General features: G+C 44.7%; 2 protein-coding genes across 3 annotated transcripts in view; one reads left to right on the top strand and one right to left on the bottom strand.

Annotated features, from left to right (window-relative positions):
- LOC112229922 overlaps positions 1-9,514 on the top strand; it is a 90,999-nt gene extending 81,485 nt beyond the window's left edge. For both annotated transcript variants that reach the window (XM_024396070.2, XM_024396069.2), the window contains exons 13-22: positions 1,926-2,113; positions 5,524-5,650; positions 5,885-5,920; positions 6,063-6,175; positions 6,443-6,572; positions 6,966-7,105; positions 7,432-7,555; positions 7,693-7,851; positions 8,139-8,298; positions 8,455-9,514. In XM_024396070.2, coding sequence (XP_024251838.2) covers positions 1,926-2,113; positions 5,524-5,650; positions 5,885-5,920; positions 6,063-6,175; positions 6,443-6,572; positions 6,966-7,105; positions 7,432-7,555; positions 7,693-7,851; positions 8,139-8,298; positions 8,455-8,543 — 1,266 coding nt within the window. In that variant the 3' untranslated portion in view covers positions 8,544-9,514. The remainder of the gene's footprint in view (positions 1-1,925; positions 2,114-5,523; positions 5,651-5,884; positions 5,921-6,062; positions 6,176-6,442; positions 6,573-6,965; positions 7,106-7,431; positions 7,556-7,692; positions 7,852-8,138; positions 8,299-8,454) is intronic.
- Positions 9,515-20,873: 11,359 nt separating this feature from the next.
- On the bottom strand, positions 20,874-26,331 carry LOC112229357. Its single transcript, XM_024395173.2, has 3 exons — positions 26,308-26,331; positions 25,916-25,994; positions 20,874-22,308 (listed from the first exon to the last, which is right to left on the bottom strand). The coding sequence occupies exons 1-3, from the start codon at positions 26,329-26,331 to the stop codon at positions 21,395-21,397; spliced, it is 1,017 nt and encodes a 338-aa protein (XP_024250941.2). The 3' UTR covers positions 20,874-21,394.
- Positions 26,332-26,707: the final 376 nt, after the last annotated feature.

Raw genomic sequence — 26,707 nt, 5'->3', positions numbered from 1 at the left:
GTGCAACACCAAATACAAATAAATACAGTAGTAGTGCAACACCAAATACATTAGTGCAACCACAAATACAGTTGTGCAACACCAAATACATTAGTGCAATACCAAATACAGTGCAACACCAAATACAACAACACCAAATACATTAGTGCAACACCAAATACATTAGTGCAACACCAAATACATTAGTGCAACACCAAATACATTAGTGCAAGTAGTGCAACACCAAATACATTAGTGCAACACCAGTTGTGCAACAAATACAGTAGTAGTGCAACACCAAATACAGTAGTGCAACACCAAATACAGTAGTGCAACCCCAAATACAGTAGTGCAACACCAAATACATTAGTGCAACACCAAATACATTAGTGCAAATACAGTAGTGCAACCCAAATACATTAGTGCAACCCCAAATACAGTAGTGCAACCCCAAATACAGTAGTGCAACACCAAATACAGTAGTGCAACCCCAAATACAGTAGTGCAACCCCAAATACAGTAGTGCAACCCCAAATACAGTAGTGCAACACCAAATACAGTAGTGCAACACCAAATACAGTAGTGCAACCCCAAATACAGTAGTGCAACACCAAATACAGTAGTGCAACCCCAAATACAGTAGTGCAACCCCAAATACAGTAGTGCAACCCCAAATACAGTAGTGCAACCCCAAATACAGTAGTGCAACACCAAATACAGTAGTGCAACACCAAATACAGTAGTGCAACACCAAATACAGTAGTGCAACCCCAAATACAGTAGTGCAACCCCAAATACAGTAGTGCAACCCCAAATACAGTAGTGCAACACCAAATACATTAGTGCAACCACAAATACAGTAGTGCAACACCAAATACATTAGTGCAACACATTGGGCAGAACTTGGTTTTCATCAGATGACAGTGAAAGTGCAACACTGTTTGGCCAGCAGCCACACATAAGTAAGTTAAATTACAATGAAAATGCAAGGTATTTTTTTCAACAAAAAAAAACTATGAATGGCCATCATAATGCTAATGTTTATCATAGAAAGAATGTAGCCAGCTACATTTCCTAATGTTTGACGTTAAAAGCTTGCGTTTTAACTTGCTACCGGAGGAAAAACTACGCCTGAGAAAAGTACCGTGGAAAAGTAGCCTGCATATCACTCGGAGCAATGTCTAGTGATCCAATGGAATATATAGTGGAGAAGTGCGACTAAAGTACGATAATAGCCCTTTAACATTCAGGATTTGGAGGGAAGCCTGACTGAAGCCGAGCAGAATTTACAATAAAAAGCATTTCAGATCTGCGTTTACAAAATGCAGCAAGATATTTTTCTCCATTTCATCTCTCCTTTTCTGTATGAAAAACGCAAACGCGATCCCTGTGGCATGTGGTTTACATCGTTTTCATGTTCATCAAACGGTTCAACCATTGACCACTCGTGCTCTTGGATGGGGGTGCATTGTCATCCTATAGGGGCATAGCCGTGGTGGTCAAAATAATGGCCTGCCCAGCATTTTTTCTACATGACCCTAAGCATGACGGGATACTAATTGCTTAATTAGCTCAGGAACCACACCTGGGAGGAAGCACCTGCTTTCAATACACGTTGTATCCCTCATTTACTCAAGTGTTTCTGTGTTTCCTGTTACTTTTAATACATGCAGATGACCTCGGCAAAGGGTTTGCGGTTAGGGTTAAATATCTATCATTTATAATTCACTCAAAAACAAATGTAGTTCCGTTGAACTGATCAGTGTGAAATACCTTTGACCAGAAATGGAACTAAAGGTAGCGTCTTTAAGGGCAGCGGCACACAGTAGCTGTCCCCATACCTGTTTAAGTTAAGTTTCGGATGGAGCTGATCCTAGATCTGTGCCTAAAGACGACCCCTACCTGGAGCCACAGTATGTGACCTCTGACCACTCTGTCCCCTGTAGGATCTGACCGAGCCCATGTTGGTGTTGTATGAGCAGCCCGACGTGGAGCAGGACAACACCTTTGAGGTGACCGAGGCCCTTCCCGACGTGGAGCAGGACAACACCTTTGAGGTGACCGAGGCCATTCCCGACGTGGAGCTGTTTGGCTTCCGCACCACCACGCGCTCCATCCACGTCGTCAGTGGAGCGTGAGTACAAATGCTTGTGACAAGCAGCGTTGTAGTCCAACATGGGTGTAATCTAGTGTCGAACAGTAATGACTGATATCATTTTAACTGTGACAGAGGCCTGATAAGATAGTAAGAACATGATCATAACTAGAGCCAATGTACAGTAGATATGGCTCTGATAATAACTTGATACTGGCTGAAACATTGATGAGAACATGATCATATTTGACAATACCTTTATAGACATAACACATTTTTTATTTATTTTATTTTACCTTTATTTAACCAGGTAGGCAAGTTGAGAACAAGTTCTCATTTACAATTGCGACCTGGCCAAGATAAAGCAAAGCAGTTCGACAGATACAACGACAGAGTTACACATGGAGTAAAACAAACATACAGTCAATAATACAAGTCTATATACAATGTGAGCAAATGAGGTGAGAAGGGAGGTAAAGGCAAAAAAGGCCATGGTGGCAAAGTAAATACAATATAGCAAGTAAAACACTGGAATGGTAGTTTTGCAATGGAAGAATGTGCAAAGTAGAAATAAAAATAATGGGGTGCAAAGGAGCAAAATAAATAAATAAATAAAATACATTTGGGAAAGAGGTAGTTGTTTGGGCTAAATTATAGGTGGGCTATGTACAGGTGCAGTAATCTGTGAGCTTCTCTGACAGTTGGTGCTTAAAGCTAGTGAGGGAGATAAATGTTTCCAGTTTCAGAGATTTTTGTAGTTCGTTCCAGTCATTGGCAGCAGAGAACTGGAAGGAGAGGCGGCCAAAGAAAGAATTGGTTTTGGGGGTGACTAGAGAGATATACCTGCTGGAGCGTGTGCTACAGGTGGGAGATGCTATGGTGACCAGCGAGCTGAGATAAGGGGGGACTTTACCTAGCAGGGTCTTGTAGATGACATGGAGCCAGTGGGTTTGGCGACGAGTATGAAGCGAGGGCCAGCCAACGAGAGCGTACAGGTCGCAATGATGGGTAGTATATGGGGCTTTGGTGACAAAACGGATTGCACTGTGATAGACTGCATCCAATTTGTTGAGTAGGGTATTGGAGGCTATTTTGTAAATGACATCGCCAAAGTCGAGGATTGGTAGGATGGTCAGTTTTACAAGGGTATGTTTGGCAGCATGAGTGAAGGATGCTTTGTTGCGAAATAGGAAGCCAATTCTAGATTTAACTTTGGATTGGAGATGTTTGATATGGGTCTGGAAGGAGAGTTTACAGTCTAACCAGACACCTAAGTATTTGTAGTTGTCCACGTATTCTAAGTCAGAGCCGTCCAGAGTAGTGATGTTGGACAGGCGGGTAGGTGCAGGTAGTGATTGGTTGAAGAGCATGCATTTAGTTTTACTTGTATTTAAGAGCAATTGGAGGCCACGGAAGGAGAGTTGTATGGCATTGAAGCTTGCCTGGAGGGTTGTTAACACAGTGTCCAAAGAAGGGCCGGAAGTATACAGAATGGTGTCGTCTGCGTAGAGGTGGATCAGAGACTCACCAGCAGCAAGAGCGACCTCATTGATGTATACAGAGAAGAGAGTCGGTCCAAGAATTGAACCCTGTGGCACCCCCATAGAGACTGCCAGAGGTCCGGACAGCAGACCCTCCGATTGACACACTGAACTCTATCAGAGAAGTAGTTGGTGAACCAGGCGAGGCAATCGTTTGAGAAACCAAGGCTGTCGAGTCTGCCGATGAGGATGTGGTGATTGACAGAGTCGAAAGCCTTGGCCAGATCAATGAATACGGCTGCACAGTAATGTTTCTTATCGATGGCGGTTAAGATATCGTTTAGGACCTTGAGCGTGGCTGAGGTGCACCCATGACCAGCTCTGAAACCAGATTGCATAGCAGAGAAGGTATGGTGAGATTCGAAATGGTCGGTAATCTGTTTGTTGACTTGGCTTTCGAAGACCTTAGAAAGGCATGGTAGGATAGATATAGGTCTGTAGCAGTTTGGGTCAAGAGTGTCCCCCCCTTTGAAGAGGGGGATGACCGCAGCTGCTTTCCAATCTTTGGGAATCTCAGACGACACGAAAGAAAGGTTGAACAGGCTAGTAATAGGGGTGGCAACAATTTCGGCAGATAATTTTAGAAAGAAAGGGTCCAGATTGTCTAGCCCGGCTGATTTGTAGAGGTCCAGATTTTGCAGCTCTTTCAGAACATCAGCTGAATGGATTTGCGAGAAGGAGAAATGGGGAAGGCTTGGGCGAGTTGCTGTTGGGTGCAGTGCTGTTGACCGGGGTAGGAGTAGCCAGGTGGAAAGCATGGCCAGCCGTAGAAAAATGCTTATTGAAATTCTCAATTATGGTGGATTTATCAGTGGTGACAGTGTTTCCTATCTTCAGTGCAGTGGGCAGCTGGGAGGAGGTGTTCTTATTCTCCATGGACTTTACAGTGTCCCAGAACTTTTTTGAGTTAGTGTTGCAGGAAGCAAATTTCTGCTTGAAAAAGCTAGCCTTGGCTTTTCTAACTGCCTGTGTATAATGGTTTCTAGCTTCCCTGAACAGCTGCATATCACGGAGGCTGTTCGATGCAAATGCAGAACGCCATAGGATGTTTTTGTGTTGGTTAAGGGCAGTCAGGTCTGGGGAGAACCAAGGGCTATATCTGTTCCTGGTTCTAAATTTCTTGAATGGGGCATGTTTATTTAAGATGGTTAGGAAGGCATTTGTAAAAAATATCCAGGCATCCTCTACTGACGGGATGAGATCAATATCCTTCCAGGATACCCCGGCCAGGTCGATTAGAAAGGCCTGCTTGCTGAAGTGTTTCAGGGAGCGTTTTACAGTGATGAGTGGAGGTCGTTTGACCGCTGACCCATTACGGATGCAGGCAATGAGGCAGTGATCGCTGAGATCTTGGTTGAAGACAGCAGAGGTGTATTTAGAGGGGAAGTTGGTTAGGATGATATCTATGAGGGTGCTTGTGTTTAAGGCTTTGGGGAGGTACCTGGTAGGTTCATTGATAATTTGTGTGAGATTGAGGGCATCAAGTTTAGATTGTAAGATGGCTGGGGTGTTAAGCATGTTCCAGTTTAGGTCGCCTAGCAGCACGAGCTCTGAAGATAGATGGGGGGCAATCAGTTCACATATGGTGTCCAGAGCACAGCTGGTGGCAGAGGGTGGTCTATAGCAGGCGGCAACGGTGAGTGACTTGTTTTTAGAGAGGTGGATTTTTAAAAGTAGAAGTTCAAATTGTTTGGGTACAGACCTGGATAGTAGGACAGAACTCTGCAGGCTATCTTTGCAGTAGATTGCAACACCGCCCCCTTTGGCAGTTCTATCTTGTCTGAAAATGTTGTAGTTTGGAATTAAAATGAACATTAAACATAAGTTCCCTCCAACAGGGAATAAAGGACGTTTCGGTGTATTAGTGGAGGTTTGACGCTAAGTGGCCACTGTTGTCTCCTCCTCCAGATGGATCGCCTACTCTCACGTGGACTTCTCTGGTGACCAGTATATCCTGGAGAAAGGTTTCTACAGTAACTCTGCTGACTGGGGCTCTTCAGACAACCGTATCTGCTCTGTCCAGCCCATCTTACAGGCGAGTAGGTCGTCTAGAGACGCTTTTCTACGGAGTTGACAGTGGAGAGATGGAAACAGGCAGGCAAATGAACTGAAAGAAGAACACACACACACACACACACACACACTGTTTAGATGCTCCTTTAATGTTAATATTGAAACGTATTCATCGCTGAGGAAAATTTGAAGGGATTGCTGATGTCAGACATGGGGATGTTTACTCGGTGTACCCGGTTCTCTTGTCTGTTTTCAGGCTCCAAGTGAAAACCAGGGCAGTGTCAGAAGTGAGGTGAGACATCTTGTAGTATCGTGCGTGTATATCCTTCTGCAGTCACGCTCTTCTCTTTTCACACTTCACTTGTACTATGTACTACAGTAAATGTGACTGATTTGAACTCTCTTTCTTCCCTCGCTGCCCCTGTCTGGATCAGGTGATGTTGTACACAGAGCCAGATTTCGAGGGGGAATGCCATGTGTGTGACAAGAACCAGGAGTCCCTCTCTGACAAGCTCATCGCCAAGTCCTGCAGAGTGGTGGGGGGAAGGTGGGACAGAACCAACATGCACTATATATATATATATATATATATACACACACACACACACCAAGTGTAGGAAAAATGTATAATTAGGAGAGATGGAAGTATACACAGGCTTAGTGGAGCTGTAGAGGGATGGTATGGAATACTGCAGAACCTAGAGATGAGCCAGCATATAATTATTACAATTAAAGGGGAGTTCACTGTACTGACGAGTGTGTGGCGTTAGTAAATGAGTTTTAAATGGGTTTTGCGTGTTCCTCTACGGTTCAGTTGGGTGGTGTACGAGGGCCGTGAGTATTCAGGGAACCTGTACATCCTGTCAGAAGGAGACTACCCCAACTTCACCAGCATGGGCTGTCCTCCGAACTGTGTCATACGCTCGCTGAAGACTATCCCGCTGGTAAGACCAATCCTCATATACTGGTCACACTCATATAGACTGGCTTTTTCACCGTCAAATTTTCCTTCACTTTTTCTGTCTGTCTCTCACTCTATAGCTTTCTCAGTTTTATTTTCAATCACTTAATGAATCAATTTTGTTGTAATTTAGCTTAACGCCCTATAGCCGTCTCTCTTCCCCATATCATTACTCCTCCCAACCTCATACTCTTACCCACTGTAACACTGCTGCAGCCTATCCAACTGTGTGTGTGTGTGTGTGTGTGTGTGTGTGTGTGTGTGTGTGTGTGTGTGTGTGTGTGTGTTTTTATACAGGAGAGGTTGGAAGAAAAACAGAAGACACATTTCCATCCCATATGGACTAATAAAGTATATCTTAACACTGTTTCCCCAGGTGTTCTCAGTGCCCTCCGTCTCGCTGTTTGGTCTGGAGTGTTTGGAGGGCAGGGAGATCACAGTGGACACAGAGGTGGTCAATATGCTGGAGGAGGGCTACAACAACCATCTACTCTCTGTCAGAGTCAACCGAGGCTGGTGAGTGTGTTTAAGTGTGTGCGTAAGGGTATGCATGTTTAAGTGTGTGTGTGTGTGTGTGTGTGTGTGTGTGTGTGTGTGTGTGTGTGTGTGTGTGTGTGTGTGTGTGTTTCTGAGTGTTGATATTATGTGCTCTTGTGTTTCTGACCTGACAAAGATCCGTTCCAGATGGAAACATTGTCAATAAAGCGGTGAATTGGGAGCTTTAACAGTGTGCAGGTCTATTTGTTCTGTACTAGTATTCTTTATTAGCCCAGAACCTATGTTTTGACTACTTTTCTCTTGTGTCCCTCTCTCTCCCTATACCTCACTTGCTCTCTTTGCAGCTGGGTGATGTGTGAGCACAGTAACTACAGGGGGCGACAGTTCCTATTAGAACCCATTGAAATCACCAACTGGCCCAAATTCAGTCAGCTTCTCACCATTGGCTCAATGTACCCAGTACGGCAGGTTAGAATCCCTATGACTTTATTCACTTTGTTTGGGTTGGTTTTTAATACTATACTTCTACCCAATTCGTGTTTCCTCTTTTTATTTACTCATATTTATATTTACTCATATTATTTACGTGTGCCCATTTCCTGCAGAGGCGGCACTTCTTCCGCATCAAAAGCAAAGAGCGAGGTCACTTCCTGTCCATCCAGGGTGGCGTAGAGGAAATGAAGTCTGGACGCGTGGTGGTGACCGAGCAGGTGGAGGGCATGAGCGACATCTGGTTCTACCAGGAAGGCCTCATCAAGAACAAGGTATTGCTCACTAGGAATAAAGTTCCTCAACTTTTTCATTCTCATGATCATTTTCTTTCACCTTACTGAGGAACCCCTGGGACTCCCCCTCGGACCCCATGAGTTAACACATGCATACATTGACAGCCCTAAAAGGTTGACAATCTGTTTTTTTTCCCCCTATAGAAGTAAATATCGAGCATTTTTACATTTATTTCACACTATATTTATTGCCTAGATGTTTTGCTAGTTGAGCACGCCAGATTTCTCAATTACTTATGTCTCTTGCTCTTGCTCTCGTTCTCTAGTTGGCTCCTACTATGAGCCTGCAGGTAATGGGGAACGTGGAGGCGGGGGCGAAGGTGGTGCTGTGGTCAGAGACCCGGCAGCCTGTCCAGACCTGGTCAGCCCAGATGAGAGGCACCATCCCCAGCCTCACCTTCCCTGGCATGGTGCTGGACATCAAGGGTGAGACACTAGTCTAATTTTAGGAGTAAAATTATAGGAACTACACATACATGATACATGATACTATGACCACTCAGCTCCTATTGGGTAAGTGTTTGGGGTAATACCCCCCCCCCCCAACATACAATACATTGATGATAAAATTGTATCTCTCAGGTGGCAAGCAGTATGACAGAGACCATGTGGTGATTTTACCAGAGAGTGAGGAGAGGCCTTGCCAACAGTGGGAGCTGGAGCTGCTGTAAACTTCCAATAACCTTCCCTCAACCCACACCCTTCACCCGCTCCTCCAATACAATACATTCCAATATCGACCAACCCCTCAGAACTCCTGCTCTTCAGTCTGTGGAGATGGACATTAGGAATCACCGCAGACTGCAGCTTGTGTCATCATGGTCAGGCACTCTCAAGAGGATCCCAGAACATCTTCATTGCAGTTAAAGGTTTTCTTTCATTCCGTGAAGAATCATATGAGGGTTATAATTTTTTGCCTGAATGTGAGGACAGCAGCATACGAATGACTCATCTAACAACCAGTGCCTTTGGATGTGGTCAGCTGGAGAGGATGGGAAGGGTAGTGCTTCTTTTCCCCTCCCTTAAATGTGTGTATTTGAATTATTCTATTTACAGACATTCTACCCTCTCAGATTCTTTCTTGACTTCGATGGTATGACCCGGCTTAGCACACACAGTAGTGGACAGAACCATTCACTTGAACCCACTAATGATTTTTGGGAAGGTCAAGTTCCATCTACCATATGATACATCATCTGTGGATACAAGCAGTGTATATAAGAGGGTTTCATAAAGGAAGCCAAATCTATGCACATTGTTTTCTGAATTGACTTAGTTCAACATTTTGTTTGACTATGTAATTTGCTACCTTTTGGGAAACTATTGGATGGGAAGTGTGTTCTTTAGGCAGTATAATACATACAATAAGGTATGATGCAGTGCAATGACTCTGTGGGCTTTTATGCAGTTCCTCTCTAATGCTACAGTGTGTTCTTCTATTTCACGATGGTCTATCTATTTTCATAGATATGAATCACACATTGCCAAACACTGTCAAGATACAGGTTACTTTCTTATTTTTTTATATTTAACACCAAATGCCTTGCACCTCAATGCATTATTCTTTGATACCAAAAATAGAATGTGAAAAGAAATGAGTGGTTTTAAAATATTAAATAAAACTAACAAAAATGAAACTGTTGTTCAAATGTCTGGTCTTGTCTTCAATTGTAGCTAAGTTACTGTTGTGTCTTCCTTGGAGAAAGACATTCTGAGACATCATGGGCTTTCACATGTTATTATAATGCAGACAGGTCAAAATTGAGGAGTGGTACTGTCTGACTATCATCTAGTTTGGCCATCAGGATTCACACAGACATATTCTGGAAACACTGAGCAAGCTGTCCCGAACACCATGGTGATGTGTATACAGGATACAGGACAACTGATAGTTTAGTGTGTCCTACTCTGTACAGAACATACTATGCATATGTAGATACAAGTAGCTCAAAGTTAAATACAGTATCAGTCACAAGTCTGGACACACCTACTCATTCAAGGGGTTTTCTTTATTTGTACTATTTTATACATGGTAGAATAATAGTGAAGACATCAAAACTATGAAATAACACATATGGAATCATGTAGTAACCAAAAAGTGTTGAACAAATCAAAATATATTTGAGATTTGAGATTCTTCAAATAGCCACCCTTTGCCCTGATGACAGCTTTGCACACTATTGGCATTCTCTCAACCAGTTTCACCTAGAATGCTTTTCCAACAGTCTTGAAGGAGTTCCTGCCTATGCTGAGCACTTGTTGGCTGCTTTTCCTTCACTCTGCGGTCCAACTCGTTTTGTTGAGGTCGGGATTATGGAGGCCAGGTCATCTGATGCAGCACTCCATCACTCTCCTTCTTGGTAAAATAGCCCTTACACAGCCTGGAGGTGTGTTGGGTCATTGTTCTGTTGAAAAATAAATGATAGTCCCACTAACCTCAAACCAGATGGGATGGCGTATTACTGCAGAATGCTGTGGTAGCCATGCTGGTTAAGTGTGCCTTGAATTCTAAATAAATCCCAGACAGTTTCACCAGCAAAGCACCCCCACAGTACCCAGTCCGGAACCTCCGGCGACGGTCCCCAGTCCGGGATCTCCAGCGACGGTCCCCAGTCCGGGATCTCCAGCGACGGTCCCCAGTCCGGGATCTCCAGCGACGGTCCCCAGTCCGGGATCTCCAGCGACGGTCCCCAGTCCGGGATCTCCAGCGACGGTCCCCAGTCCGGGATCTCCAGCGACGGTCCCCAGTCCGGGATCTCCAGCGACGGTCCCCAGTCCGGGATCCCAGCGAGGTCCCCAGTCCGGGATCTCCAGCGACGGTCCCCAGTCCGGGATCTCCAGCGACGGTCCCCAGTCCGGGATCTCCAGCGACGGTCCCCAGTCCGGGATCTCCAGCGACGGTCTCCCAGTCCGGGATCTCCAGCGACGGTCTCCAGTCCGGGATCTCCAGCGACGGTCTCAGTCCGGGATCTCCAGCGACGGTCTCCAGTCCGGGATCTCCAGCGACGGTCTCCAGTCCGGGATCTCCAGCGACGGTCTCCAGTCCGGGATCTCCAGCGACGGTCCCAGTCCGGGATCTCCAGCGACGGTCTCCAGTCCGGGATCTCCAGCGACGGTCTCCAGTCCGGGATCTCCAGCGACGGTCTCCAGTCCGGGATCTCCAGCGACGGTCTCCAGTCCGGGATCTCCAGCGACGGTCTCCAGTCCGGGATCTCCAGCGACGGTCTCCCAGTCCGGGATCTCCAGCGACGGTCTCCAGTCCGGGATCTCCAGCGACGGTCTCCCAGTCCGGGATCTCCAGCGACGGTCTCCAGTCCGGGATCTCCAGCGACGGTCTCCAGTCCGGGATCTCCAGCGACGGTCTCCAGTCCGGGATCTCCAGCGACGGTCTCCAGTCCGGGATCTCCAGCGACGGTCTCCAGTCCGGGATCTCCAGCGACGGTCTCCAGTCCGGGATCTCCAGCGACGGTCTCCAGTCCGGGATCTCCAGCGACGGTCTCCAGTCCGGGATCTCCAGCGACGGTCTCCAGTCCGGGATCTCCAGCGACGGTCTCCAGTCCGGGATCTCCAGCGACGGTCTCCAGTCCGGGATCTCCAGCGACGGTCTCCCAGTCCGGGATCTCCAGCGACGGTCTCCAGTCCGGGATCTCCAGCGACGGTCTCCAGTCCGGGATCTCCAGCGACGGTCTCCCAGTCCGGGATCTCCAGCGACGGTCTCCCAGTCCGGGATCTCCAGCGACGGTCTCCAGTCCGGGATCTCCAGCGACGGTCTCCAGTCCGGGATCTCCAGCGACGGTCTCCAGTCCGGGATCTCCAGCGACGGTCTCCCAGTCCGGGATCTCCAGCGACGGTCTCCAGTCCGGGATCTCCAGCGACGGTCTCCAGTCCGGGATCTCCAGCGACGGTCTCCAGTCCGGGATCTCCAGCGACGGTCTCCCAGTCCGGGATCTCCAGCGACGGTCTCCAGTCCGGGATCTCCAGCGACGGTCTCCAGTCCGGGATCTCCAGCGACGGTCTCCAGTCCGGGATCTCCAGCGACGGTCTCCAGTCCAGAACATCCGGCAATGATCCACGCAGCGAGGATCCCCAGCCCGGGGCCTATGGCGAGGATCCGCAGTCCAGAGCCTCCGGCGATGATCCACGGGTCAGTGATACAAGAGCGGACTCAGTGTAAAGGGGGGCGGCGTCCAGAACCAGAGCCGCCACCGAGGTTCGATGCCCACCCAGACCCTCCCATATAGGTTTAGGTTTGCGGCCGGGAGTCCACACCTTGGGGGTACTGTCACACCCTGACCTTAGTTATCTTTGATTTCTTTATTATTTTGGTTAGGTCAGGGTGTGACAAGGGTGGTTGGTTTAGTTTTTGTATTGTCTAGGTGTTTTACCCTGTCTACGGTTTTTTGTATATCTATGGGGTTTTAGTATGTCTAGGTAAATGTAGCTCTATGGTGGCCTGAATTGGTTCCCAATCAGAGACAGCTGTTTATCGTTGTATCTGATTGGGGATCCTATTTAGGTTGCCATTTTCCATTTTGGTTTGGTGTGTTATTGTCTATGTGTAGTTGCATGTCAGCACTCGTGTTTATAGCTTCATGTTCGTTTTGTTATTTTGTTAGTTTGTTTAGTTTTCTTCCTTTAATAAAGAATAATGTATTCATATCACGCTGCGCCTTGGTCTCCTCGTTATGTCGAACGTGACAAGTGGTTGTCTTTTGGGCAAGCATCCTTTACGGCTTTTAATTTTGTAAAACACCCTTCTAAACAGGCTAGAAACGCATTCATAATGCATTTCACACAATCTCAGTACTTAGGAGAACTCGTGACTTGTTTTGTAATAAAATCGGAGTTGACACATTCCATCATTCCCCACGGGTCTTCATTCTTGCATGAAACAATGGTGTAGTTGTATTAAATGGTATTTCTTGTTTGCTCTTTTGAAGGTGAAATTCAGACATGGTAAGTGAGGAACCTTTGTCTCCTTTGTCTATCAATCTTTCATCTCTTCTTTAGCGGTCGACATCTCATCATCTTAGTTTTGTCAGTGTTTCTTCATCCTACCTGTCCCATCGCCTCTTTTTCCTGCACTATGGTTGACAATTGCATGTTTGTAATTCCTTAAAGTCTCCATTGGGAAATGGAAGGGTGGGAAACCTTTAGGATAATGCTTGTCAGGCAAAATGCACATTTTGGTGATAACCCAACTGCAGTTTGAGGCTTACCGTCTGAGACAATCCACGGAGGTGAAGGATGGCGGGAGAGAGGAGGACAGGAGAAGGAGGGAGGGATAGGGGGAGATACTTTTTTATTTAAAGAAAATACCTTGATCGCCAAATAATTAACGTCACTTTAGTACACTCTTTACTACATTGTAACAGTACTAAAAAGTTCAAACCAAGCCACCCCTCCTTGTCCACTGCACACAGATCCCCCCCACCTGACACCCCACAACTCTACAAAGTCTCCCAGATGGTGCCCCAGTAGCATAGCTCTGGGGTCTGTACTCCCCGACCCCTTCATCTCATGCTTCCTGGTCTTCCACACTGCCAATTTTTGCCTGCCCCAACCGGTAGTTTACAAGGCAGTCCCTTCGCCTGCCAGCCACACTAAACCTAGGCCCTCCAATGTATAGATCCCAAGTCAGCCCTGTACATCACCACCCCAGGACAGAAAACAGCCCTGTCAGCCTGGAATAAAAAGAAAACAGATGCTGCACTGTCTCCTCCTCCCCACAGAATAGACACCCCCTTCCCACTGATGAATCACAGTGCGACACATTCTGTTCATAGCGATAGACCCCTGAATAATCCTCCCCTGTAGATCAGCTTTTACACTTCTCTATGGGAGTCTTATACAGGGAGTGACAACGTCCTCTCAGAGAAGTGCCCGGTCCCAAACCCCCCTGCCACTCCGTTGCTCTCAGCCCATGCAAATTGTCTTTCTGAGCCAACTTGATAGCCACCGTTACACAAAGCCTTTTTGCTGGCTGGACAAAAGCCCCTCAGTCCTGAACGATAAAATAATCTCCTCGCCCACCTGGTGTCCCCCCTGCAGCAGCAGCTGGGGGAAAAAAGGAGGTAGGTGGTAAAAGGAAGCAGATCGGTTTAATTAGTGGTTCAACGGCCCAGCCGCTGCCTGTTTCCCAGCAGCTCTCTGAAGGGGCCCGCTAGTGCAGCACGGATCCCCTCCACCACCTGCTGCAGCAGCCTGGATGACTTTATGGAGGAAGCCTCCTCTCTCAGGTCACCCAACTTAGTGAACCCCGTTCTCACAGGTCTGGCTCGCAATCTCGGAGAGATCAGCACTCTGGTCTGGATGAGTGGGTTGTAGAACAGTGGCTCCTCCACTAGCCGTGCTCCTGGCCGTGAAACATCCCTGTAAACAGTTGAGGGTCTCTTTCCACGCCCGAAGCACAGCTCGGTAGAACGGCGTAAAGGGGTTGACATATCGACCTGCTCCAGATCCAAAAGGAACACGTGCCTGTCACATTCAAGGCCCCCTGACCTCATTAGAACAGCCAATGCTGTGTCTCACCACACACCCCCTGCTGGTAGAAAAAGGCTCTGTGCAGCTTGTAGGCAGAAAGCTGTGACTCTGGACCCAATTTCCACCAGCCCTTGTCCCCCTTGTGCAAAGGCTGGTGCAACACTGCTGGCATGTCCAGTGTTGACCAGACCAAAAAAGAATAGTTTTTGCAGTTGCTTTAATATATATATATATATATATATATATATATATATATATATATATATATATATATTATTATTGTTTATTGGCAGTGAAATGTGTTTCACAGGGTCGGCCATAGTATTACGGCGCCCCTGATGCAAATTAGGGTTTAGTGCCTTGCTTAAAGGCACATGGACAGCTTTTTCACCTTGTCGACTCGAGTATTCGAACCAGCGACCTTTCAGCTCCTGGCCCAACACTCTAACCTTTAGTTAAATAGTTAACCAAATAGCTGACCATTTTTGCACTCTTTTTACTCATCATCATACGCTACCGTTATTGTTTATTATCTATCTTGTTGCCTAGTCACTTTATCCCTACCTATATGTACATATCTACCTCAATTACCTCATACCCCTGCACAATGACTCGGTACTGGTACCCTGTGTAATATAGACAAATTATATATACTCATTGTGTATTTATTCCTTGTATTATTATTTTTCTCTCTGCATTGTTGGGAAGGGCCCATATGTAAACATTTCACTGTTAGTCTACAGCTGCTGTTTACGAAGAATGTGACTAATAAAATGTGATTTGATGATTTGTTTTGACCAGTGGCAACAACCACCGCCATTTAGACCCCTTAGCCGCAACCTTGTCCACCAACTCCTCCCAGTTTCACTCCTGAAACTCTTAGATCCCCAAGAACACCCCTATAGGTGTACTTTCAGACAACTTTTACTTTTACTTCACTACATCCCTAAAGACAATAATGTACTTTTTACTCCGTACATTTTCCCTGACACCCAAAAGTCCATTTTGAATGCTTAGCAGGACAGGAAAAATTGCCTCTGATCTGACGGACTCACTAAACTTAATCATGTCTGAAAGTTTTAAAAAACTAGAAAATTGTGCTGTCTCATTTGCATATTATAAAGAATTAGAAATTATTTATACTTTTACTTTTGATAAGTATATGTAAAAACAAATATTTTTAGTAGTTTACTCAAGTAGTATTTTACTGGGAGACTTTCACTTTAACTTGACTCATTTTATATGAAGGTATCTTTACTTTTACTCAAGTATGACAATTGGGTACTTTTTCTACCACTGGGAACGTCTTCCCTACTCTGCCCCACTGAAGGCCCCAGTATGACTGAGACATCCGGTTCTGGCCCATCTCCCCATAATCAACCTCTCACTCCTTTCCCAGTTCACATCAAACAATATCAAACCCTGCTAACCTCCTCCACATCTCCCTCCCTCTTGACACTATCACATCAGCAGCAGCATCCAACACTGAAACCGACTCCCCACCAGCTGCCCCCGGAACTGACATTCCCTGCAGCCACTCCCTCAGCCTACATAGCAGTGGTTATATGGCTAGACAGTAGAGCTAACCCGAGAGTGGACACCCCTGCCTAATCCCTCTCCTAACTGGGACTGGCCAGCTCAGCCCAGAGTACAATAGCTTGACCCATGATCTTAAACCTGCTACCCAGGTCAAAAGCTTTCATGGCCCTAAACAGATCGGTATACTATCAAAAGTGTTTGCTTGATCTATAGAAATGAGTCCAAGATCCTGATCATACATCCTAGTGATGTCTATTAGAAACAGAGAGAGAGAGAGAAACAGAGAGAGAGAGAGAAACAGAGAGAGAGAGAAACAGAGAGAGAGAGAAACAGAGAGAGAGAGAAACAGAGAGAGAGAGAGAGAGAGAAGCAGAGAGAGAGAGAGAAATGGAGAGAGAAACAGAGAGAGATAAACAGAGAGAAAAACAGAGAGAAAGAGAAACAGAGAGAGAAACAGAGAGAGAGAGAAATGGAGAGAGAGAGAAATGGAGAGAGAAACAGAGAGAGATAAACAGAGAGAGAGAGAAATGGAGAGAGAGAGAAATGGAGAGAGAAACAGAGAGAGATAAACAGAGAGAGAGAGAAATGGAGAGAGAAACAGAGAGAGATAAACAGAGAGAGAGAAATGGAGAGAGAAACAGAGAGAGATAAACAGAGAGAGATAAACAGAGAGAGATAAACAGAGAGAAAAACAGAGAGAAAGAGAAACAGAGAGAGAAACAGAGAGAAAGAGAAACAGAGAGAGAGAGAAACAGAGAGAGAGAAATGGAGAGAGAGAGAAATGGAGAGAGAAACAGAGAGAGATAAACAGAGAGAGAGAGAAATGGAGAGAGAGAGAAATGGAGAGAGAAACAGAGAGAGATAAACAGAGAGAGAGAGAAATGGAGAGAGAAACAGAGAGAGATAAACAGAGAGAGAAATGGAGAGAGAAACAGAGAGAGATAAACAGAGAGAGATAAACAGAGAGAGATAAACAGAGAGAAAAACAGAGAGAAAGAGAAACAGAGAGAGAAACAGAGAGAAAGAGAAACAGAGAGAGAGAGAAACAGAGAGAGAAATGGAGAGAGAGAGAAATGGAGAGAGAAACAGAGAGAGATAAACAGAGAGAGAGAGAAATGGAGAGAGAAACAGAGAGAGATAAACAGAGAGAGAGAGAAATGGAGAGAGAAACAGAGAGAGATAAACAGAGAGAGAGAGAAATGGAGAGAGAAACAGAGAGATAAACAGAGAGAGATAAACAGAGAGAGAGAGAAACAGAGAGAGAGAGAAACAGAGAGAAAAACAGAGAGAAAGAGAAACAGAGAGAAACAGACAGAGAGAGAGAAATAGAGAGAGAGAGAAATAGAGAGAGAAACAGAGAGAAACAGACAGAGAGAGAGAAATAGAGAGAGAGAGAAATAGAGAGAGAGAGAAATAGAGAGAGAGAGAAATAGAGAGAGAGAGAAACAGAGAGAAAGAGAAACAGAGAGAGAGAGAAACAGACAGAGAGAGAGAAATGGAGAGAGAGAGAGAAATGGAGAGAGAGAGAATTGGAGAGAGAGAATAACACAGAGAGAGAGAGAGAAATGGAGAGAGAGAGATAAATAGAGAGAGAGAGAGAAATGGGGAGAGAGAGAAATGGAGAGAGAGAGAAACAGAGAGAGAGAGAAACAGAGAGAGAGATAAACAGAGCGAGAGAAACGGAGAGAGAGATATGGAGAGAGAGAAACAGAGAGAGAGAAACAGAGAGAGAGAAACAGAGAGAGAGAGAAACAGAGAGAGAGAGAAACAGAGAGAGAGAAATAGAGAGAGAGAGAAACAGAGAGAAAGAGAAACAGAGAGAGAGAGAAACAGACAGAGAGAGAGAAATGGAGAGAGAGAGAGAAATGGAGAGAGAGAGAATTGGAGAGAGAGAATAACACAGAGAGAGAGAGAGAAATGGAGAGAGAGAGATAAATAGAGAGAGAGAGAGAAATGGGGAGAGAGAGAAATGGAGAGAGAGAGAAACAGAGAGAGAGAGAAACAGAGAGAGAGATAAACAGAGCGAGAGAAACGGAGAGAGAGATATGGAGAGAGAGAAACAGAGAGAGAGAAACAGAGAGAGAGAAACAGAGAGAGAGAGAAACAGAGAGAGAGAGAAACAGAGAGAGAGAAACAGAGAGAGAGAGAAACAGAGAGAGAGAGAAACAGAGAGAGAGAGAAACAGAGAGAGAGAAACAGAGAGAGAGAGAAACAGAGAGAGAGAGAAACAGAGAGAGAGAGAAACAGAGAGAGAAACAGACAGAGAGAGAGAGAGAAAAGGAGAGAGAGATAAATAGAGAGAGAGAGAGAAATGGGGAGAGAGAGAGAGAAAAGGAGAGAGAGATAAATAGAGAGAGAGAGAGAAATGGGGAGAGAGAAATGGAGAGAGAGAGAGAAACAGAGAGAGAGAGATAGAATTGGAGAGAGAGAATAACACAGAGAGAGAAAAACAGAGAGAGAGAAAAACAGAGAAAGAGAAACAGAGAGAGAAACAGACAGAGAGAGAGAGAGAAAAGGAGAGAGAGATAAATAGAGAGAGAGAGAGAAATGGGGAGAGAGAGAGAGAAAAGGAGAGAGAGAGAAACAGAGAGAGAGAAAAACAGAGAAAGAGAAACAGAGAGAGAAACAGACAGAGAGAGAGAGAAAATGAGAGAGAGATAAATAGAGAGAGAGAGAGAAATGGGGAGAGAGAGAGAGAAAAGGAGAGAGAGATAAATAGAGAGAGAGAGAGAAATGGGGAGAGAGAAATGGAGAGAGAGAGAGAAATGGAGAGAGAGAGATAGAATTGGAGAGAGAGAATAACACAGAGAGAAATGGAGAGAGAGAGAGAAATGGAGAGAGAGAGATAGAATTGGAGAGAGAGATTAACACAGAGAGAGAGAAATGGAGAGAGAGAGATAAATAGAGAGAGAGAGAAATGTAGAGAGAGAGAAATGGAGAGAGAGAGAGAAATGGGGAGAGAGAGAAATGGAGAGAGAGAGAGAATTGGAGAGAGAGAATAACACACAGAGAGAGAGAGAGAAATGGAGAGAGAGAGAGCATGGAACATTGAATGCACACTGTAAATTTAGGGATGAGTAACACACAGTATTTAAAATGAAAAAGTCCAATACCTGTAATCTACTGTGATATGTTCTAATCAAGTAATCACCAATGTACTCAGAGGCCAAGTAATGTCCTGTCGTTACTCATCCTGGCCTTACTCAATTTAAACTTTAGTCTCTCTCCCCTCCCTGACAGAAAGCCTCTTCACTGGAGCCTTGTCATAAGACATCACTAAGATGTAGCATTATTAGAATAACCTCTGTGTATGATTGTCTGCTAAAAGACAACATGTTTACATTTTGAATAGGCAAACAATATGGTAGATTATGAATATAATGTACTGGTGCACTGCACTGTGTGTGTGTGTGTATTTGTGTGTGTGTGTGTGTGTGTGTGTGTGTGTGTGTGTGTGTGTGTGTGTGTGTGTGTGTGTGTGTGTGTGTGTGTGTGTGTGCACGCGCATGTGCTTGTAACCTTATGTGCTGGTGACTGAGCAGGATCTCTCTGAAGCTATCAATCAGGCAAAGGCAGATCATGGAACATGGATCACCATTCTGACTATCAGAGACTGAACTTCTTAACCAAGGCACACACACACACACGCGCGCGGGCACACAAACACAATCATACGTACGGTATATGAGTACCCAGTGGTGTGGTGGGGGCAAAATGCAGGTACGCCCACTTTTTTCCCCCAGTGGTTGTTGCATATACTCACTTACTTCTTAATCCACACTGATGTGTGTCAAAGTAGTGTAGTGGAGATGTATGCTGTATCAACTATGTAGAACAATAAAGAAATCACAAAGTAGGCTACACAAACGTAGCTCTCAAAAACCCTTACTGTCCAAACGTAGGGTTTTCAGCCCTATTCACCCGCTATTGACTTCATGCGAACTACGGATGTAGGATCTTAATTACAAACATCTTTCATGAATTATAATCCACATATTCATTCACATTTCCTATTTTCTGCAGGATTATTTTCATGCTGAAGCAAACTGGCTTAAATTAAGATCCTACATCTGTACAATTGCGACACTGTGTTTTGACGTTTAGAAACGTCAATAATCGTCGCTGTCAAACCGGGTTTTGAAACATACGCTGATATGCCCCTTATCTTTCATTATCAGTGAGAAAGAATATTTCTAAAATATATTCGTACCACATGGCTGTGAGTGCTTCTGGTCTCTTTTTGGCAAAATGTGAGTATGCCCACTTCTCCAGGCACCACTACACCACTGCGTGCACCCTCCCACTAGATGTAATGCACATTTAGACTCCCACATGTACACACACTTATCTGCACGTCAGTAGCACACTGTCAGTGTCACCTGTTGGAGGGATGAAAAAAAGCCATGCATTTATTTCCTGTAACGTATACAGTAGGAATACATGTCAATGAAACTATCCACCTCAACCAAGCAGTATAACTAACAGTCTTTCAAAATCTGTTGAATTTTTGGAAAAATGGCCACTGTTTTTCAACAGAACAAATTCAGAGGAGATCATCCACAAAGCGTTGCTGGCTATCTGTCGATATGAAGACTAAAGGATTGAGTTTCGTGTACAATTTCACACTAGCTCAGCCTTCACATACACAGATGTAGGATCGTAATTTGATCCAGTTTGCTACAGCAGGAAAATAATCCTGCAGCAACAGGAAATGTTAATTATTATGTGCATTTTTTTGTAAGGGAAAATCACATCTGAAATGTAAAAGTGGAAATGACACATTCTGAACCTTTTTACCTAAAATACACTACAAAAATTTTTTTTTAAATGTCCTGCAGTGCAGGAAAGTTCTCCTGCAACAGGGTGATCAAATTCAGACCCTACATCTGCATTGCGTTACGTCTCCGTCTTACACAGTAACACAAGAAAATACAACTTTGTTCTATTGCTAATGCTCCTGATAATTAATATGTAAGTAGTCACACTTTCTATTATTTTATTATACTGTTTTTGATTGTACTTCCATACATGCATTTATTAACATAGAAATTGGATTACAATCAAGTGTATTGTCTACAACATGAACTCATTCCCTCTAATCAGTGCATTTCAACTTAATAAAACAAACGGACAAGAATAAGTCTAAAAGGGCAGTGGAATCAAGTTCGTAAAACTGTCAGTGTTCAAAACACAACCAATATCTCTTAGCCCAAAGGTTTTTACCCATTGGTGACGGTTTACAACAAAAGTTTTTTGTTGTACTTTCTTTATAGATTTTCAGATATGAGAACAGGAAAACAGTACAACCCCAACCCCTCCCTCCACCCCTTCTTCCCTCCAATCCACCCACCCAAATTCAAATATAAGAAGAATTTGCTTCTCTCATAACGTGTCCATATACAAAGATTAACCTCTAACATGAAACATCAATGACTGGTGTTCTAGTAGAGGAAAATCCAATCTTCCAGATACATATTTGCTTTGTTCATTGGCTCTCGGGTCATTCATAGCCACTCAGTCTATATAGTCCTGAACAATACAAACTCCAGGCCAGAGGGGGTTCACCACTTAGTACTACAGGCTGTAGAGCAGAAGAATCACCACAGAACACAACAGAGACGCTCCGGTTGCTGGGCTGCAACTTGGTTTGGAAGATTGGACAGTTGCTGCTGTTGTAGGAGCAGGAACAGAGGTTGTAAGAGCTGGCACAGCGGTTGTAGGAGCAACAGGACCAGCGCTTGTAGGAGCAACAGGACCAGCGCTTGTAGGAGCAACGGGACCAGCGCTTGTAGGAGCAACAGGACCAGCGCTTGTAGGAGCAACAGGACCAGCGCTTGTAGGAGCAACGGGACCAGCGCTTGTAGGAGCAACAGGACCTGCGCTTGTAGGAGCAACAGGACCAGCGCTTGTAGGAGCAACGGGACCAGCGCTTGTAGGAGCAACGGGACCAGCGCTTGTAGGAGCAGGACCAGCTGTTGTAGGAGCAACAGGACCAGCGCTTGTAGGAGCAACGGGACCAGTGCTTGTAGGAGCAACAGGACCAGCTGTTGTAGGAGCAACAGGACCAGCGCTTGTAGGAGCAACGGGACCAGCGCTTGTAGGAGCAACAGGACCTGCGCTTGTAGGAGCAACAGGACGAGCGCTTGTAGGAGCAACGGGACCAGCGCTTGTAGGAGCAACGGGACCAGCGCTTGTAGGAGCAGAACCAGCTCTTGTAGGAGCAGAACCAGTGATTGTAGGAGCAGAACCAGTGTTTGTAGGAGCAGAACCAGTGTTTGTAGGAGCAGAACCAGTGATTGTAGGAGCAGAACCAGCGCTTGTAGGAGCAGAACCAGTGTTTGTAGGAGCAGAACCAGTGATTGTAGGAGCAGAAACAGCGATTGTAGGAGTGAAAGAAGCTATTGTTGAAACATTCTGAATGTGGAGAATGATAGAAGAGACAATTGAGTCAATGTCAATGTGGACTGCAAATCATTCTTAAAGGGACATTTCACTCATAAATGAAAGTTTGTCAGATGTTTTCAGACCTCAAAAGAAGACTAATGTCCGGATTAAACATTGATTGTGTGGATCCAACTATAGGCCTCAATCCCAAAGGAATAGAAAAGATTAGCACTGTCTAATTTCCTGGATTTCCTGGTTTTATTTGGTGCTCATCTTTTCCATTCATTTGGAATGGAGGCATATAGCTGGACCTACACAGCCGATGTCATTGGACGTGTCACACCCTGATCTGTTTCACCTGTCTTTGTGATTGTCTCCACCCCCTCTCCATGGATCACCCATCTTCCCCATTATCCCCAGTGTATTTATACCTGTGTTCTCTGTTTGTCTGTTGCCAGTTCGTTTTGTTTTGTGAAACCTACCAGCGTTTGTTCCCTGGCTCCTGTCTGTCCTTGCTCCTGTTTTCTAGTCCTTCCCGGTTTTGACCGTTCTGCCTGCCCTGACCCTGAGCCTGCCGTTCTATACCTTGCCCCACCTCACAGGATTATTGACACCTGCCTGCCCTGACCCTGAGACTGCGTGCCGTTCTGGACCTTTTGCACCCTCTCTGGATTACTGACCTCCGCCTCCCTTTGACCTGTCGTTTGCCTGCCTCTGTATTAGAAATAAACTTTTGTTTCTTCGACACTGTCTGCATCTGGGTCATACCTGAAACGTGATAGGACGTAGTTTCATCTTGACATTAGACTACTTTGGAGGTCGGAAAGAGACGAACAAACTTTCATTTGAAAGTGTAATGTACCTTTAAAGCTTGAATCCTTAGTTGCTACATAAATTTTCTGACTTATGAAATTAATGATATACACCCGTTGATTCTTGAAGAATATAACTTATGGCGTTGCAGATTGCACCATATACATTTTAAGGTCATTTCCGATTGAGCCGACATATGCACCGTTTACTGTGAATGCAGTCTCCACTAAATGGGAACATTGTCTTTGTCGGGAACATTGTCTTTACATTTCAATCACACTGTAGTGCTGAATGTCAATGATACGAATTGAATAGAGCCCTTAGTTCAACTGTTGTACCCCGTCAGACCCCAAAATACAAGTTCGTTTTACTCCAATGTTTAGAAACAATTTAAATGTAAACAAACAGTCTATTTCCTCAAAACATAGGGCTGTATTTAAGCCATAGCATTGAAGATCTAGCGCAAATCACAAGTAAAATCAATCTTACCGTGGTGGTAGAGACTGCATTAACGGTAAACGCTGCATACAGTGTGTTTGGAAAGTAATCACACCCCTTGACTTTTTCCACATTTTGTTACGTTACAGCCTTACTCTAAAATTATTCTTAAATTATTACTTTTCCTTATCATTCTACACACAATACCCCATAACGACAAAGCGAAAACAGGTTTTTAAGATTTTTTTGCACATTTATAAAAAATGAAAAGCAAATACCTGATTTACATAGCTATTCAAACCCTTCGCTATGAGACTCGAAATTGAGCTCAGGTGTATCCTGTTTCCATTGATTATCCTTGAGATGTTTTTACAACCTGATTGGAATCCACCTGTGGTAAATTCAATTGATTGGACATTATTTGGAAAGGCACACACCTGTCTATATGAGGTCCCACAATTGACAGTGCATGTTAGAGCAAAAACCAAACCATGAGGTCAAAGGAATTGTCAGTAGAGCTCCGAGACAGGATTGTGTCGCGGCACAGATCTGGGAAAGGGTTCCAAAAATTTCTGCAGCATTGAAGGTCCCCAAGAACACAGTGGCCTCCATCATTCTTAAATGGAAGAAGTTTGGAACCACCAAGACTCTTCCTAGAGCTGGCCTCCCGGCCAAACTGAGCAATCGGGGGAGGAGGGCCTTGGTTCGGACGGTGACCAAGAACCCGGTGGTCACTCTGACAGAGCTCCAGAGTTCCTCTATGGAGATGGGAGAACCTTCCAGAAGGACAACCATTCTCTGCAGCACTCCACCAATCAGATCTTTATGGTAGACTGGCCAGACGGAAGCCACTCCTCAGTAAAAGGCACACGACAGCCCGCTTGGAGTTTGCCAAAAGGCACCTAAAGACTCTCAGACCATGAGAAACAAGATTCTCTGGTCTGATGAAACCAAGATTGAACTCTTTGGCCTGAATGCCAAGCTTCACGTCTGGAAGAAGCCTGGAAGCATGGTGGTGGCAGAATCATGCTGTGAAGATGTTTTTCAGCGGCAGGGACTGGGAGACAAGTCAGGATCGAGGGAAAGATGAATGAAGCGACGAGAGATCCTTGATGAAAACCTGCTCCAAAGGGCTCAGGACCTCAGACTGGGGTGAAGGTTCACCTTCCAATATGACAATGACCCTAAGCACACAGCCAAGACAATGTAGGAGTGGCTTCAGGACAAGTCTCTGAATGTCCTTGAGTGGCCCAACCAGAGCCTGGGATCGAACATCTCTGGAGAGACCTGAAAATAGCTGTGAGGGGAATTTCTCCATCCAACCTGACAGAACTTGAAAGGATCTGCAGAGAATGGGAGAAACTTCCAAAATACAGGTGTGCCATGCTTGTAGCATCATACGCAAGAAAACTCAAGGCTGTAATCGCTGCCAAAGGTGCTTCAACAAAGTACTGAGTAAATGGTCTGAATACTCATGTAAATGTGATATTTCAGTTTTTTACATTTCTAAAAACCTGTTTTTGCTTTGTCATTATGGAGTATTGTGTGTAGATTGATGAGGGAAGAAAATTAATTAATACATTTTAGAATAAATCTGCAATGTAACTAAATGTGGAAAAAGTCAAGGGGTCTGAATACTTTCCAAATGCAGTGTATGTCAGCTCAAACTGAAATGACCTTTCAATTTTAGCACGGATCTTCCTTGATACTACTGCAACACGGATTTAAAAGTATCATTTTTATATCATGGATGGTTAGTCCTTGCATCCATAGCTCTATGTATGAATTTGAGAGTGTCTCCATTTCTCCAGGCCCATCCCTCAGCGTTTTACTAAAACACAGGCGGGGTGGCCGCTTGTTATTGTTTCAATAATGGATTCTAGCTTTAAGGCATGTAGTAACACTGAGATTGGGGTCAATTCCATTTCAATCCAGTAAGTGAATTCAAATTCAAATTCCAGAATGTAACCATCCTTATTGGAAATAATGTCAATTAATGGAACGGAATTGACTTCTTTCCAGATTAGTAGGTTGCCCTCCATTACTGTGACACCAGAAATGGTCACTTTCAAGGTACCCAATTGCATTCTAACAGCATACTACACGTTGCTTTCCCCCAAATAAAATAAAAACCTCACTGTCATCAAAATCAGATGCAACACATCTGAAGCATTATACAGTAATTCAGATATTTTCTGTGTAAACAGAAGGACTGGGCTCAGTTCCATATCTACTTCAAATAATTCACGAAGTGCTTTTGAAAAATGCATACGAAAAATGAATGCCACTTTTGAGTTCTTGAAGTGGAATCTTGAGTCATCTCCTGAACTAACCGATTTGAAGTGGAATTGACCCCGACTCTGTTGAGTAGTGTCCATTCCGTTACCTGTGCAATGGTGGAGGCCAGCAGGGCCAGTGTACAGAGTCCCAGAAGATACATTATATTGGAGAGTAGGTAAGGTGTCCTAAGAGTAAAATACTGCAGGAGGCTTGAAGAGCTGTTGATGGTCTGCCCTGGTCTATGTTTCCAGAGATGGTCCTCAGTGTATCGAGTGCTGTAGAGTTTCTTTTCTTTTTCGGAGTTGCACTGCTCTTATATATCGCTCCACCATGTTCCTCTGGTTCCAAGAAGGTTGTGTGTGTGTGTCTGTGTGTGTACATGTACACATGTGTGGTGTGTGTGTGTACATGTACACATGAACAGTTTCGGCAGGCATATCATGTCAGTGTACAAAACAGCAGAGTTTGGGTTCAACACTTACACTTCCTTTCCATTACCTTTCCTTGCTCTGATGAAGCCATGACTGCCGAAACGCATTAGCCTGTCCGGATGAAAATAACACAGTGAAATGAGGTGACGTGTTTTCGTCTTTTTGTTTGTTTAAATACACTTTCTGGTGTGCTGCCGTTTCCCAATGTTTTTTGAACACGGGATTTCATTTGAAACTACCTTTCCATGACACTTCACTCTATTGTTTCTGTTAATACAAAAATCTTAATTTTGGTAAATGTACTGTGTAAATATCATTACACATACAGTCCAGGGGCAATGATGTTGCTTCGCAAATTCCAGGGCATCAAGTCTATTTTCATTACAGAGATGACCAAATCACTTTCTCCCAAATGACTTCCCATCTCCTTCCTGGAATTTCACTCTCAAAAATGAAAGCATAAATTC

The sequence above is a fragment of the Oncorhynchus tshawytscha genome, linkage group LG31, assembly GCF_018296145.1.
Source record: "Oncorhynchus tshawytscha isolate Ot180627B linkage group LG31, Otsh_v2.0, whole genome shotgun sequence".
NCBI classification, from domain to species: domain Eukaryota; kingdom Metazoa; phylum Chordata; class Actinopteri; order Salmoniformes; family Salmonidae; genus Oncorhynchus; species Oncorhynchus tshawytscha.
Note: the sequence above shows the minus strand (reverse complement) of the source record. Positions and strands in the feature narration are given on the sequence as shown.